This window comes from Podarcis raffonei, chromosome 1 (genome assembly GCF_027172205.1).
Source record: "Podarcis raffonei isolate rPodRaf1 chromosome 1, rPodRaf1.pri, whole genome shotgun sequence".
Classification (NCBI taxonomy): domain Eukaryota; kingdom Metazoa; phylum Chordata; class Lepidosauria; order Squamata; family Lacertidae; genus Podarcis; species Podarcis raffonei.
Genome location: NC_070602.1, coordinates 84,703,783 through 84,719,145, shown reverse-complemented (window position 1 = coordinate 84,719,145; position 15,363 = coordinate 84,703,783). Strand labels below are relative to the sequence as shown.

The window sequence follows — 15,363 nt, the reverse complement described above, 5'->3', positions numbered from 1 at the left end:
CCCTATTGCAAGCGAAAGGGAAGACGGCCTGTTTTCAAAGAAGGAGCTCCATGCCAGCTGAGATGCTGGACCAACTGGCTGGGAGCCAAATGGTCCAAGCAACCCCAAACACCTATATAACTGCATGTATGCTACTTTCTATAACCTACCCCCCAATCTTCAGCCCACCCCTAACTCTAACCCCACCCACCACACTATATGTCATCACAACACCCTAGGTTCGATAGACAATATAAGGTGAGAGACACAGGACAACCCAGACGGGTTGGTAGGGAATCATCCTAAAAAATAAAAAATGGCTAGCTTAAAAGCAATTACACTAAATGTGAGGGGATTGGGAAACCCTGTTAAAAGAAAATGCATCACCTTGTATGTAAACACCATGAAACCATGCAATACCTTCCTACAGGAAATACACAACCCCCACCCAAAGGAAGCAAACTCCTGAGCAAATCCCACTTCAGTCATGGGTGGCACCACGCTCAGGAAAGGCCCACAGAATAGCCATAATACTTAGTAGAGACCTAAATTTCCAAGTCACAACAGTGCTAAAAGACAAAAAAGGCAGATTCATTTTTGCTAAAGGGGTACTAGATGGCAAAACTAAACTGACAATTGGCTCCATAAATGCCCCAAACACAAAACTGGAGTTCAAACAGAAAACACTAAACAAATTCCTCTCCTCCAAAGGGGAAGCAATCTGAGGAGGTGACCTCAACCTAAATATGAGAGGCACCTTCCTAAAAGACATCCATCCTACAACCCCCTGGGCAATCTTGTCTCACTGCCAGTCACATCTTTCACTCAAAGTGAGAGGCAACCTTGCTGCCACTAAGGTTGTGGGAGTGTGTACACATCCTAAGACATGCCTTATTCCACAGTACAATTTAAATTTTAATGTCTGGCGCTGAGCAGACAAGCTTCAAGCCTGCCACACAAAACACACACTTTGCATCTGATCTAGTACTTACCAGAAGCCATATTTTAAAATAAACAAGGAGTGAAGGGATATCAATCATCCGAGATGAAGCATCAGCAAAGCGCTGCTTAACCTTAACGCCCTCCTCCCCAGCATGGGCAGCAAAAGAAGCATTAACAATTCTCTCCTGAAGCACTTCAGCAGTGCTCAGCTTTGTAAGGGGCTTTTCCAAAGCCTTCCTTCTTAGCTGTTCACAAGGGAGTGGGAGTAGATAAAGAGCCCCTTCTCCTTTTCTTTGGAGAAAGGAGTGTGTGTGTAAATATATAAAAAACCTCAACCCTCATCCAGCTAATTAGCTCCACTCCTTTCTCTAAAGGAGAAGGCGCTCTCTCTCTCTCTCCCTCCCTCCCTCCCTCCCAGATATTGCTGGACTACAACTCCCATCTGTCCTGACCAATTGGCCTCCAGCTCCCACATCCAACAACAACAATATGAGGGGCGCCATTTTCCCCACCTATCCCTGACAAACCTGTCTGCAGCTTCTACTCTTCCTGAAACTGCCGCTAGAAATTCAGCATAAACCTCAGATGGGGATAGAAAGATTCCTGACTGAACAGGCACTGCCCTAAAAGATAAAGTCCCCTCCCTGGCAAGGGGGGGGGGGGAATCGACGCCTTCAGTTTTCACTGACTGACTCACCGGTGCTAGAGTCAGGGATGGCTGTACTAGTAGGCCGAGCGAAACTTCCTCTCAGGCAGCTGTTTGCTGAAAGGGCAGCACATTTGTAAGTTCTATAATTCATTATTGCATTTATTTATTTTTTACTGCTAGGGAAGCAGGGAGGTGTAGGGCTGGAAAAGATTCCTGCCTAAAACCCTGGAGAGCCACAACCGCTGCTGGTCAACACAGAGAATCCTGAGTTACACAGAATGACCAGTGGCCTGACTCTGTATAAGGCAACTTCCTGGGTTCTGTTGTAATTTATGTTGCAGTACTGAGGTCAGAACTGCTTGCTCGTTTCTTCACAAACGTGTGTGTGTGTGTGTGTGTGTGAGAGAGAGAGAGAGAGAGAGAGAGAGAGAGACCCCAAACTACTGGGATAAGAAATTGGAGATACTTCTCCCAAGCCCAGGTTGCTGCTGTTAGAACATTCTCTCACATTCTGGGATGGATGCCATTCTGGAAACTGTAGTGCACTTGACACCTCACTAACTCCCCAGGGACACTCGAGCTACTACTGTACGTCCTTCAGGTTTCTCTTTTAAACCAGACATCATACTAGCGAGTACCAAAGAAGCTATGCAGAAGCTGTGAGACTAGAATACAAATTCGAGCATAATCCAAATTCTTTATCAGGTTAAACATGAAGGAAAATGCATAATCGATCAGATATTTTAGCCAATCGGCACTCCAGAGATGTGGCCATGCAAGTCTGTTGCAGTCTTGTGGCACCTTAAAGACTATCGCTTTCTTTATGGCATTGGCCAGCTGTGGAGAACCTCGTATCTGGGGATTGAATGCAATCCTTCAGGTCTCCCTATCTGCCCCTCCTCAGGCCACTCCCCTTAGGCCACTCACCTCATCTTTCTTGTCTGGCTGGAATGTGTCCTTGAACTCTGACCATGCCTCTTGACAATGGATGGTCTTTCCCTGGTTACTCATCCTCCATTTTATCATTTTACTGATAAGAAATACATTGGAAAACAAAAAGAAACAATTCCTAGCAGTGCTTGAGTTATGCACAGATCATAGTTGGGACCTTGACCAGCACTCTATACCCCACTTATTGATGGCGCTACATAAATAAGAAATGTGGCATCATTGACAACAATAATAGTAGTAATAATAACTGAGCAGAATATTTGGGTTTATACAACTGTGCTCCTGCTCTGGATAATCCACATTCAACCTACTTTCCCTATCAGGACAACTGGGCTGTAGGGAAAACTGGGCTGTGGTTCAAAGCACATCCACCTTTGGCAGCCAATTGTACAGTTGAAATAAACAGAAGTAGCTGCACAGAAGTGGTATGGAAGAAGCTTTCCCAGGCTTGAAACCAGGCAACATAGGAGATCTGCTATTGCTGCCGCTCTATAGCAGAAGTTAAATAAATCCTAAACTTCAAAGCAAGGCAGCAGTGTTCAGAAAAAGGCAATGTGGAAAACATGCTATGATGATGGAACCCTTTATAAGAATCTTGAAATAAACAGGGTTTTGTGGTTTTTTTAAAAAAAAATTTAATTAAAGATCAGATCTAATCAGGACATAATATAACCCATGTTAACAAGGAAATTAAACATTTTTAAAAGAAGCTACAGGGAGGATCAATATCTACAACAAGGGAAACAGATTTCCTGTCTTGCACGTCAAACTAGTATTTTAATAAACTAACATTTTAATAAACTAACATTTTAATAGCATTGGGACTTTCCGTGATGTAGTGATAAATTCTGAACTACAGGAGCTCTTCATGATAACCACCATAGCCACATCTTTTTAAAGATTATACAACAAAAATGAATAATTGGACAATGCAGACATAGAATCATAGAGTTGGAAGGGACCACGAGGGTGATCTAGTTCAACCCCCTGCATTGCAGGAATCTTTTGCCCAACGTGGGGCTTAAACATGCGACCCTGAGATTAAGAGTCTCATGCTCTACCAACTGATTATGGTTGCAATACCAAGTCTGCCTTTTCTCCTCCTATCCCCCCCACAAAAAAACTACTTTTGCTCAACGTCTTGCTTGAAGATGAGTTCTTCCGGTGGACTCAAAAACTAGCTCACTATTTTGTGTCCTTTTGATAGCATAATAAAGGGAATCTATTCCCCCCCCAAAAAAATTGAAATTGCCTTTTAACCCTCAGCCATGCATGCTAATCAGTGTGACCCACCTCTTTCTCTGCTCAGCTCATTTGGTGGGTTTCTCTCAGAATGGGAAAAGCTTATTTATCTGGCACACAGAAGATTGGCAAATAGAGCCTGGGTATGGATTAGAGCCCCAGGAGGTGACATCATTGTCCCTGCTGCGAAACAAGTGGGCAGCAATTTCTGGGGACGTTATTATTTTATTGGTTGAAAAAATAATAACCAGTGCCACCTTTTAATTTAAATTAATAGCATATCCTACCTTTCCATTCAGAAATGAAATGAAGATGGATAAGAAGGCTAATCAGCATTCTGCCTACTCCTGAGCATGTCAATGCAGTTAAACTGCTTCAGGACCTCATGGCCAAATGGGCCTATTTGGAATATGGATTGAATAAATCCATAAAGATTTCTGTACAGTAGAGTCGGCTGGCATTCTGGGGCCTGTGGACACATTTGCCAGCTGGAGAAGGTGAATGGTATGTTTAAATTGAAATGTACTATGTAAAACTTAATAAAAAAATATTTATATAAAAGAAGAAAAGGAAGTGTCTTGGGCACCACACGCACACACACCACCACCAAGACAATGGAAAGCTTCTTCCTAACCTACGGTAATTTCAGTGGGGAGGAGGATCCTGCAGTGCCACGGAAGGCCTCTGTGGGCACCTGAGCATTGGCAAGCACCACACTGGCATCTCCTGCTGTACTGTACAGTCACATAACTGCTTCAGTACAACCAGGGCTTCCAAGTTGTCCTTGGCCTTGATCCTTTGCCAGTAACTACCACCGGAAATGCAGAAATCAAACAGGTGACTTCCCCCCGTTATTCTCTTTTCACAGGTCCCCTTTTCTTCTCTTTAAAAAAGTGCTAAATATCTTCCATGCTATGTAGGACAACTGTGTGTCAGAGGTATACATAAATAGGTACATCCGTCTCAGCAAAAAGCAATCGAATCCAGGGGCATTTTAAGGAGCTTTATTTTGGCATAAGTATTCATGGACTATAGTCCATTTCATCAAAAAGTGATAGTCATGCCTGAGGTAAAATGTTTTGCTGGAGAATTCCACAGGAGATATTGGGGAGTGTGTTCACCAACAACGGACATAACTGCTTTTGGTGGACACTCCTACTTTTCTATGTGAATCCATATGTAGTCTGCTTAATTTCACTCCTTATTATATGATTTGGAGATGTGTGCAGCATTAGGTGAACTACTGGCTGGTGTCATAGGGATAGGGGAGAATTTTGCTTCTGTTTGCATTTTAAGACAAACCTATTTAATTTGCATTTCCTGTAACAACATGCAAAACAAAACACAGCCATCTTTCCCTGAACTTTGTGGTGAGGTTCTCCACCCAAAAGTGATGTACAAAAATGCCACCAGTTAGGAGAAAGTATTAATATGCATATACTCAGGGATAGTATAAAGAAAAATTCACATATTAGTGGGAAATGACCTATAAAAACACAATAGCGAAAAATTGTACGTTAAGCAAAATTGGAAATGAATCAGGCGTTAGAATGCCATTGGAGTTTTTGGGAGGGCAAATTCATGCACTAATACAGAAAACGGGGCAAACTGAATTTAAGATGGTGGAAATGAGGAACTGAGGGAAATTAAAACGGATAGATTTGTTCCTCCCTGGATGAGGGTGTTTTGAGTATACCAAAGGGGTTCATTGTGACGACTGTGGATGATCCACTCAAGCAGCTTGTCCTGACAATACAATATCTGCTCATCCGAGCAAAGCTCCAGTTCTTCCCAACTCTTGGGATATCCTCTGATCCTGTTGCTTGCTACTCCAAACTGTTCTCATCCCTTCCAGTCCTCCTAAGGCAGCGTTTGCATTGGGAACAGCCCAGACAGCGGAGCCTTGCCCTGCCACTCTGTCTCTCAGCCAGAGGGCAGGAATGGTTGCAGCTGCTCCATCTGGGTCCCTCTGGGCTGGTCAATGTGATTACACAGCACCGGGCTGCAATCAGTGCAGCCCCAATTCTCACAGGTAGCTGGCAACAGGCTATATAAGGGAGCGCCCAGGATTCCCGTCTGGGCAGGGGGGACGCACCCCCCCGGCCAAAGAAGGAGACGTCAGGGCAGGAATGCATCTGTGGGCATGGGCAGACCTGGCTTCTCCCCTGCAGAGATATAAATTTGGGTGGGATGAGGGGCCTGTGGCCTTTTCCAACACAGCGGAGCTGCATTGGTGCTGTCTACGGTAAGAGAGCTCAACCTCATCAGCAGAGAAGGGGACCCCTGAGAACTCATGCCCTGTCCCAGCCCTACCACATGCTCCAACAACACCCTACCTTGGGGATTGGGAGAGCTGCCTCTTAACTCTCCTTATCTGAGGTGCCTCAGCCTTCCATGAAAGACATGGATCAAAACAGAATGGCTCAGCTGCTCACCAACTGGACAACCTCTTCCATGGCTCAGTTGGTAGAGCATGAGACTCTTAATCTCAGGGTCATGAGTTTGAGCCCCACATTGGACAAAAAATCCCTTCATTGCAGGGGTTGGACTAGATGACTGTCATGGTCTCTTCCAACTCTACAGCTCTGTGATGCTATGACCCTCATCAGGGTGTGTCTAAAACTGGAGATATAATAATGAGGGAGTGGGCGAAAGCACAACTTTATTCTCATCCCACTTAAGTGGGTCTGGACTGATTTGCCCCAGAAGAGTAAAGATGACACTCAGTGAGGTGTCTTTGCAGTTGTATACATGGAGCAAGACAGCATGGGTCCTCTTGAGATGGTTGATGTGAGCCTGGCGTTGGGTGGAAGCAGGAAGGAAGAGGGTTGGACTCTGTGCTATGTAGGAGCCTGTTTCTCTCCCTCTCTCCCCCGCCCCCAATATTGAACCTGCTACTCCTCCATCTCCCCACAGATGTCAAAAGCTGCACCCAAGAAACCAGCAGCAGGTGGTGCAGCCCCTCCCCCTGCAGGATTTTCCCTGGACATAAATGACCCTCAGGTGCAGAATGCTGCCATCCGCATCCAGGCTTCCTATCGTGGGCACAGGTGAGGGGGATAGCGGGTGGGAGGATGGGACCGTTATCAGGGCTGGGCTGAAAATGCACCTCTTTTGTCCCTGCTTTTGACACCCAAGAATGGGTCCACTCTGCTCGTCTGGTGGTAAATTGTTTTAACTGGTTTTCATCTTGCATGTTCATATTGTTGCAACCCACCCTATGGTAAAGGATGGATAAAAAATCCAAGTATTATTATTATTATTAGTAGTAGTAGTAGTAGTAGTAGTAGTGTCCAGTAGTGTTGAGAGCAGGAGAGCTTGTAGAACTGAACATCAAGACTGATTATGTCTCCAGTAGTATGTGGTATGGCTGTGCAGAGGGACTCAGACCCATAACATCTCCACCCCATCTGCATACACTATTCACACTTCCTCTTGTTCTGCTGCTCACGCCCCCACCCCTGCTGCTGGGTTTCCCCCAGATCGCCATTTGTTCCAATATATCACTTAAGAGCAGCTTTTCCATCAAAAAGGAGCGAGGCAAGCAGAAAACTTGGCACAGCACAAGTGGAAGGGTTAATGAGCCCTGATCATCAGAGGGAGCTCCCTTGGTTGTTCCACTGGTCCTCAGAAGTTCAAGGGGTGGTGGCCTGGAAGAGGACATTTTCTATGTGGGGCATCCCTAAATTTTAGAGTTCCTACTCCACAGAGGTGTGCCCAGCACCTTCATCGCATTCTGAAAATACACCTCTTTACCTTGACCTTTGAATATTTATCTGTCTCTCTGTGCTTCTGACAACCCACCCTATTCTTGTGACTCTGATTTGTTTTAAACTGCTTTCAATATTGTGTTTTTAAATTCCTGTGGCTCATCCCTGGGCACTGGGTAATAAATCAAATAAATAAGGGTTAGAGTGTGCTCATGAAGACAAAGGGCAACCTGAGCAGTATTTTGAGAAGCTGTGGTGGTTCCAGAATATAGTTGTGCAGTGGAAGAGGGTGCAAGAGACAGCAGTCATGAAATGGATGAAGGAGAAGGGCAAAAACCAAGCAGGAGGTGAGAGAAGCAGCCAGAGACTTTGGGGAGGCAGCAGGTGATCTGGGAGACAAGGCAACAGAGGACTGGCTTTAGGCATGTAGCAATGAGGGGAAAAACAAAACTCCAGCACATGTGAGAACTGCAGGTTCGGACTCTGCCATTCTTATTACAGCCCAAAATGTTGTCTGGAATTGGGAAGTTTGGCTGCATAAAGATTCCAAAACTTTCATGGGGAAGGGGAACTTTGGAGATGGAAAGAAGACGGACGGATGCCTTGCTTCACTGGGATAGTTTCTCCTTTGCTCCATTTAACTAAAATACTTAAAATGTAGCACTCCTGGTAGCACACTTAGGGCTCATCCACACTTACCTTTTGCCCTCACCTTTCTAGGCACATGTCCACATTTTAAAACGCCGCATGCGAGAGTTGTTGTGGGGTTCCCCACCCCCCTGCTTTCCCCAGGAATACTTGCTCTTTAATGTTGAATCAGAACAAACAGCAATTCAGAGTTTCTGTGGATTGCTGTTTGCTCCAATTTAGTGCTAAAGAGCAGGTTTTCACAGGGGAAGAACCACAGCAAAAAAGGGAGGGCTCAGATATGGAGGTTTAAAGCACATACATGTGACTAGAAACATAGCATAAAAGGAAGTCTGGATGAGCCCTGACTCAGGTGGCCTCAAGACAGTCAGCATCTTGCAGGAAGGATTGAGGCACATACAGAAGTTTGCACAATGACAGTGCTATGTTGCTGTAGCACAACATATCCACTTTTTAAAATAACTGTCTTTTTTGGTTAGGAAGTACACTGTAAAGTGTGGGCTTAATGTATTGTTAACAGAAAGACGCACACACACCTCCAAAGTAAATCAGGATGAATGCCCATTGTCATATAGCTACTGCCACAAACAAATCACCTCAATAAAGATCAGGCATAAGCATTAGCACCTTCAAATGCAGTGAAGTCATTTCCCCTTGCTGCGTTTCAAGCCACTTCTGCACATTGTTGTACACCCCAGAGTGTGCAGGGATGCCTTCACCTGATGTGCATTACCTCTTTGGTTTTCCTGCGTCTGCAACACACCCATCCTTCACCACCAAACTCCAATTCAATGAAACAGTCATCTGTGCATGCCATTGGGTGTCTCGCATGTTGGTACCTCATCTTAACCTTGGCTTATGCTTGCAAATCGGATGGAAAATGGTTTGAGGGAAAATGCATCCAACAGCAGAATTTCTCCAGAAACTACAGGATAGACATGAATTGTGGCTAACATCATGTGCTGAGGGTTTCAAACACCAGCAGTGGGAGCGCACTGGAGCCAGAAAAAATGGTAATGAGTACACAGCCACAGTCTAACCACCAGATGATCTTTGTGCAAGAAAATCAGGTTCACACCTCAGCTCCTCCATTCAATCCAGTTTCTGAACTACTAGCAACCTCTTCATTGAGGATTCATTCGGATTTGGTTGCACAAAGTTTGTGAGCAGCTTATATGGCATTGGGCTGTTTATTTAGCATTCTTTTTGATTTGTTTGCTGGGAGGTTACACGATGCCATGTCAAGGAATTGTTATCCCATGCTTTCTAGTACGTTTTCTTGTCACTTCCCTTACAATAATAATAATAACCTGGTTTTATTTTATTGGAAGCGGGTTTGTTGCACCAGAGCGCTAAATCCACATCAATTGCACAATCTGAATTTTCTGGCACGCAGTTGACTCTTGTGTGCAAAATAGCGACAGCCTTGGAAGCACCCAAAACTCCCTCCACTCTTGCTCACCACTCTCATTTGCCTTGGAAATATTGGCTCAAAAAAGGGTGCAGCAGCTATTCAGTTTAAGGAGGTAACTCCAACATCAAAATATAAGCCAATGACTATGTTTTGCTCACAGATTTTACTTGTTTTTATCAGTTCTGTGGAGCTGAGAAGAGGGATTGAGTAAGAAGAATTCTGCTGGAATGTCCCATTTCCCCAGTCAATCAGATTCTACCCATTTAGCCACAGAGCACTTACTATCATAATATTGTTGATTAATTAGCTGCAGCTTGATAAAGTGTGGTTCTGAGTGATTGGCAGGCTGGTCGGTGGTTGGCTGCTCCTTCCAGGCTGCCCAGTTGTGTCACAGCTGGCGGCTGCTGCTGTTATCTCCTGATCTCTGTCTGGTTTGGCCCTGGGTACCATTAGAGGCAGAGCACTTTGTCACCTCATTCATGGGGGAGAGGAGCTCCAAGAGGAGCCTTAAAACCTACTGCTTAACCCCCTCCTCTCCACTACCAGGTCCCGCAAGGAAATGAAGGAGAAGGGCCCCCCACGGGTGCTGAAGAACCTCACGGACGTGATGCTGATCGAGGGGAGCGCAGCCAAGCTGGAGTGTCGCATCAGTGCCTTCCCCGACCCCTTCATCCGCTGGTCCAAAGATGGTGCGGAACTCAAGGACGGGCCCAAGTACCGCTATGTCTTTGAGGACCCAGACATCGTCGCCTTGGTGGTCCGTGATGCTGGCCTTCCTGACCTGGGCAAGTACACCATCTCCGTGAAGAACCCCTTCGGAGAGTGCTTTGACTCGGCACGTCTCCTCGTGGAAGGTAATACGGCCTGCCTCCCTTCCTTACATAGCCACACACCCCTTCTAAACTTAGCCACGCACATCCCCTGGGAAGCCAAGCCATTCTTGTAAAGTTCCTCATTACGGGGAGATCTCAATTTGGCACATCTCAGGAGGGGAAGGTAATAGCACTCTCTGCTCTGCTCCTTCAAGTCATTCCCCCCCATTCCCTGCCCATTTCTATTCATAGCCTTGTGTCTTGCGTAGAGAAAACCAAGCCCCTTCTAACTTTAGCCATGCTTCTGCCAAGACGTAGCCTTCTTCCTCCCTTCTAGATCTCATCGTGGCCCTACCTAGCTATGATGCCAGACCTGAAGGAAGAGAAGAAAGGCAGGGGGAACCCTCATAGTTTACTCAGTCATCAGGAAAGGAGGCTAATCCCTGAGACTGGGGCCCAAGAGGGCAGCCTCTTTTCACACCTACCACTTCTAGGCATGGGTTGGAAGAAGATGCGTTAGTCAGAAATAGGGGTTGCTTTTTGTGAGTGATTATTCAATTAATCTAATCCCTGCAAACGAACGTGTACTGCTCCCCCCCCCCAATCCCTAAACCCCTACACAGCAGCTGGGGAAGCTGCAAAGTCTACATCCCTGCACAGTATACAAAAACCTGCATAACAATAAATTGTTCTGACTCTCAACTTCTGTTCTACAGTGAACCTGGTACCTGGAGAGCTCCTTTGTAGGAATTTATTTACCTCGTTTCCCCAAGTATACCTGTGGTGCAACAGGGTTTGCCAAGTAAATAACTGCAAGATATCCCGTGGCCATCAGACAGAAATTCTAGAACACCTGGAACAGGACACAGCACCATAACAAAACTCGCACCCCCAGCATTAGGTCCTGATGCTCTAGCAGAGGATTCTGTCGCCTGTCCCCTTGGCAAAAGATGGCTAAGCAAGGGCCCTTGCTTTGATCTCACCTGCTCTCTCCCTCTGCAGTGCCTGCCAAGATTCAGAAGGGCCCAGACAGCACAAAAGCCAAGAAAGGCAGCACAGTCAACCTGACAGCCCACATCAGTGGGGAGCCCGCACCTGATGTTGGCTGGGCCAAGGATGGCGAGGATATTGAAGAGGACGATCGGTGAGTGAAATTCACCACTGGTGTAATAAGCATCATAGCACCAACACTGCTTGGGCAGGTGGGCAGCAAGGGGAGCCCAAGAACCAGGTCCCCCACCCCTTTCTTTCCTGATTCCATAACCACTACTAGATCATGTTCAAATCAACAGGGCTGATGCAATAGCTTGAATTCTCGCATGGGGAAAGTGATAACATAAGTTTACCTTTTTGAAAGAAAGAAGAAGGAAGCACGTAGTTCTTCTGGTTATTATAGAGGACCATAATGTGTAGGAATCAAAGGACACGTGTGTTGAGTCAGGATAAGTGTGTTTTCTTCATTTAACACAAGTCCTCTTGATTCCTGTGTTCTCAGTTGTATTGGACCAGGATGGAACTGACCTGGCAGAGCTAAAAGCATAAAGATCAGGGGCTTCCTTGCCTAGTAGTTAATGGGGAGGAAGTGAGAGAAAGATCAACATCCGTAATGGCAGTCATTCTGAAATTCTTCAGTTTTGCAGCCCCTCAGCAACTCCCCCCCCCCCCCCGCAGCATTGGTACCATTCTCAAAGCCAGCGCTGCATTTTAAAAACAGACTTTATGTCAGGCCAGCAAGAAAGGTGCTTTTAATTAGTATTTTGTTATGGGGGACAGAATTAGTAGACTGTTCCAGTGCCATAATATAAAAATCATGGGCCCTGGGCCAGAGTCTTCTTTTTGATAAGTCCAGCCCAAGTTAAAACAGCCTTGACTTCCATTGTCAAAAATAAAATAAAATAACTCAAGTGCAAGGCCGTATTTTTGCTGGTTCTGCAGCCCAGTTTGTCAGCCTCACCCGAATGGAATTGATGGACTGCCAGCGGTCCATGGGTCAGTTTAGCAGTTCTGCTTTGTGTCCCAACACCAGCTGTCTCTAAGGGCCCTGACTTGAGATTTCCACCTTTCCCTTCCCTGCAGCATATACTATAACATCGGCAGTGACTCAACAACTCTCACCATCAAAAAGGTGTCACCGGCGGATGCTGGGAAGTACGAGGTCTTTGTGGAGAACAGCCTGGGCATGGACCAGTCTTTTGCACGCCTTGATGTGATCTGAGCTCCTGCCTCCCCCTGCCTCCTGTACAGTTCCCCCCCCCCCAAAAGAAACTCTCTGTCATTGCAAAGTGTGGTCCAGGGCCATTGTCCTGGAGAGATGGCTGGGGAAAGCAAATTAAGCCCTGTAATGGCGCTGTAGGGATATCCTGTCCTGTCCCCCCTAAGATGCAATAGGGAGTCCTTCTCTCATTGCCCCTTTGGCTCTCGCCAATGTCATTCTGCCATACCTTTCCTGGCAAGAGTTCCCCACTGTGCCCCAGGGCTGAATCCATTTCTTGGGCAGGTGGGTCCCTTGCAGGCTAATCATTTTGTGCAGCCATTGCTGAAATGCCTCCACTCCAAGGACGCAGAAGGGGCTGTGAAGTCCTCCCATCGGCAGCACCCGCTTTCCCCCAGCACTTCAGAGATTGTGAACCATCCCAGAAGCCTCCAGATTCTTCCTGACCTGTTTTCTTGCTATATGAACTAAATAAAACCAGCTGGTTGTACAGAGAACTTGTGTGTGCTACATGCAATTTATCAGCAGGAAATTAAAATCCTGGGAATCTCATTTGTGTGCTGCAAAGGTGGAGTGTGGGAAGAGTTTCTAACTTTTTTTCTTTCTCAGATAAAACCTAAAGTCAACAAGAGGGTTCTTTTGGTTCAGAGAATAGGGGCTCATCCAAACTTTCGTCTGTGCCACGTCATCTAGGCACCGGTTTGTAATTTCTAGGTCTGGGTCTGAATGGGGTTTTAGTTTGTTCCACCACTTTCCCCAGGAAAATCAAGTTTACTGCTAAATCCGAACAAACAGCAATCCATGCAGTTTGCTCCAGTTCAGTGGTAAACAGAGGGGCCAGACAAAAAAACCCTGCTCCGACACAGGCCTAGAAATCAAAGGCCTATGCCTTGAAAGCATAGCACAAATGGAAGTGCGGATGATTCCTAGGATTGCTGCAGACTAGAAGGCCCCGTGAGTCAAGCTGGTCCCCTAATGGGTCCTGCTATAAAAAGAAATAATAATCTTATCCCACAAAGTCCTTCCTCTCTCCCAGGACCATGTAATCACCCAGCTTCAGGTACAAAAGACTATTTGTGTTCCTGTTCCATATTTGTATCAAGATGGTGCTCGGATGGCATCCAGCAATCTTTTCAACCTTTCCCTGCAGAGAACATTAGCTCAGGCGTCTTCATTCCGGGTACCTGGCTGAACTGAACACAGTTTGGTCTCTCTCCTCTCACATTGTGTTTCCTGAAATGTAGTTCTCCTCAGTAAGTTCTGGAACCAGGAGTTTTGCCCTTATTCCCTTGGCAACACTGCCTCTTGCAGGCACTAAAGGGCACTGCAGGACCCCTTTTCCCTGCCCCACAAGCAAGCTGTTCTGGAGATATAAATAGTCCTTCCTGACCATATCAGGGATTGTTTGGGCTGCACAGCTGCTCATCTTATTCACATGACAACAGCACACAACGCTGTATGTCTATCTCTCACAAATGATGCCATGCCTGGCAGGGCATGTACTAGGGAATAGTAATGAAGAGTGCTTCTGGGTATGTGCAGAGTGCTTTCTACAAACGAGCATCTTGTAGTGGATCACAGTCCAGCAAGTGTATAGTAAATTTTGAAGTACATCAGCTTATCACAACGGCCCCGATAGCAAGACATCCCAGGAAAAGTCAAAAAATGGCAGGCAAATGTGTTGGTCTTGATGGATTATTGTAACACAAACACCAATATAGAACATAATGCTAAAAGTTATTAGGATTAGGATGCAATTCTATGCAGAGTATCCTGGGACCAAGCTCCATTGGATTCAGTAGTGCTTGCTTGTAACTGCACGGGTTCAGCTTGTAAAACCACAGAAAGCTTTAAGAAAAGATCCTCAACCAGCAGTCCATCTTTTAATCAGAAGTGCAAATCATCCTGCAAATAAGTAAGAAGCCACATTCACCTGCCCCACACCCACCGTGTATGCCAGACCTGGCTTAAAATGTGCTTGTACCTTGCAAGCAAGGCAGGAATTTACACAAGCTCCAATAAGGTTGGCTGCCATTTGAGCTCCCAAGTGGAGCCGCTCTCTTCCGAAAGGGGTTTTTTGCAGGCTTTGCCGATTGGTGGCTAATCCTTGCACTACATTAATGGTGAGGGCTGACTGCACTTACTCAAATGGAGAGAGGAAGCCGTCTGCCCATGCTCAGTAATCTGCATTCTCTCTAGAATCACTTCGCACGGTTCAAGCCTGCAATCTGAGAACTGATTCTTGGTTCCGTCCTCGAAGTACCATCCCTTTTAGCCTGGGCAGGCAGAGCAGCAATTCCTGCCTTGTTTTGCAAAAACAGGCTTGGGTCAGGCTGGCGCATAGCTGTCAACCTTCCCTTTTTTTTGCGGGAAATTCCCTTATTCCAGCGCCGTTTCCCACTGCTATCCCGGATTGTTAGATATCCCGTAGACTGTCCCCGGGACAGCTGAGGCTGCTGATCCCTTATTTTCGAGGCTGCCGATCCCTTATTTTCAAATCTGAAAGTTGCCAGCTATGGGCAGGCGCAAAGTGAAGCAGCGTACGAGTCCTGTTGGAGCAGGCCCGTGGCCCATCTGCTCTCAACCTGTGGGAAGAAGCCCGAAAGCAGGACTACTCTTAGGGCAGCGAGGAAGGGACCAAAAGCGCCCCACGGCTTGCAACTTCCTCCCCACCCCAAACGCCCTAGTCTTCCCGGACAGCGAAAACAGCCAATCCGGGAGGATCCGCGTCAGCGCAGCCGGCCGGCTTCTGTCGCGGCGACGCGCCGACTGGATCGCTCAAGGCCCGCCCTGCGCGGACCCGG

At 46.4% G+C, this 15,363-nt stretch overlaps 1 protein-coding gene across 2 annotated transcripts; it reads left to right on the top strand.

The window, feature by feature from the left end:
• Positions 1-1,409: 1,409 nt before the first annotated feature.
• SPEGNB (SPEG neighbor) lies at positions 1,410-12,598 on the top strand. Of its 2 annotated transcripts, none has more exons than XM_053400953.1 (5): positions 1,410-1,703; positions 6,680-6,813; positions 10,082-10,389; positions 11,350-11,491; positions 12,424-12,598. In XM_053400953.1, the coding sequence occupies exons 2-5, from the start codon at positions 6,680-6,682 to the stop codon at positions 12,560-12,562; spliced, it is 723 nt and encodes a 240-aa protein (XP_053256928.1). In that variant the 5' UTR covers positions 1,410-1,703; the 3' UTR covers positions 12,563-12,598. The 2 variants fall into 2 exon arrangements, with proteins under 2 accessions (XP_053256928.1, XP_053256918.1); XM_053400943.1 differs by lacking the exon at positions 1,410-1,703 and adding an exon at positions 5,897-6,008.
• The last annotated feature ends 2,765 nt before the right edge of the window (positions 12,599-15,363 follow it).

What these genes read in the sequence shown, in the direction of transcription:
- SPEGNB (XM_053400953.1), top strand. Translation starts at nt 6,680, where the DNA reads ATGTCAAAAGCTGCACCCAAGAAACCAGCAGCAGGTGGTGCAGCCCCT. An exon ending in GGCACGTCTCCTCGTGGAAG is followed by an intron (nt 10,390 to 11,349) that starts GTAATACGGCCT and finishes CTCCCTCTGCAG; the next exon opens with TGCCTGCCAAGATTCAGAAG. An exon ending in GATATTGAAGAGGACGATCG is followed by an intron (nt 11,492 to 12,423) that starts GTGAGTGAAATT and finishes CCTTCCCTGCAG; the next exon opens with CATATACTATAACATCGGCA.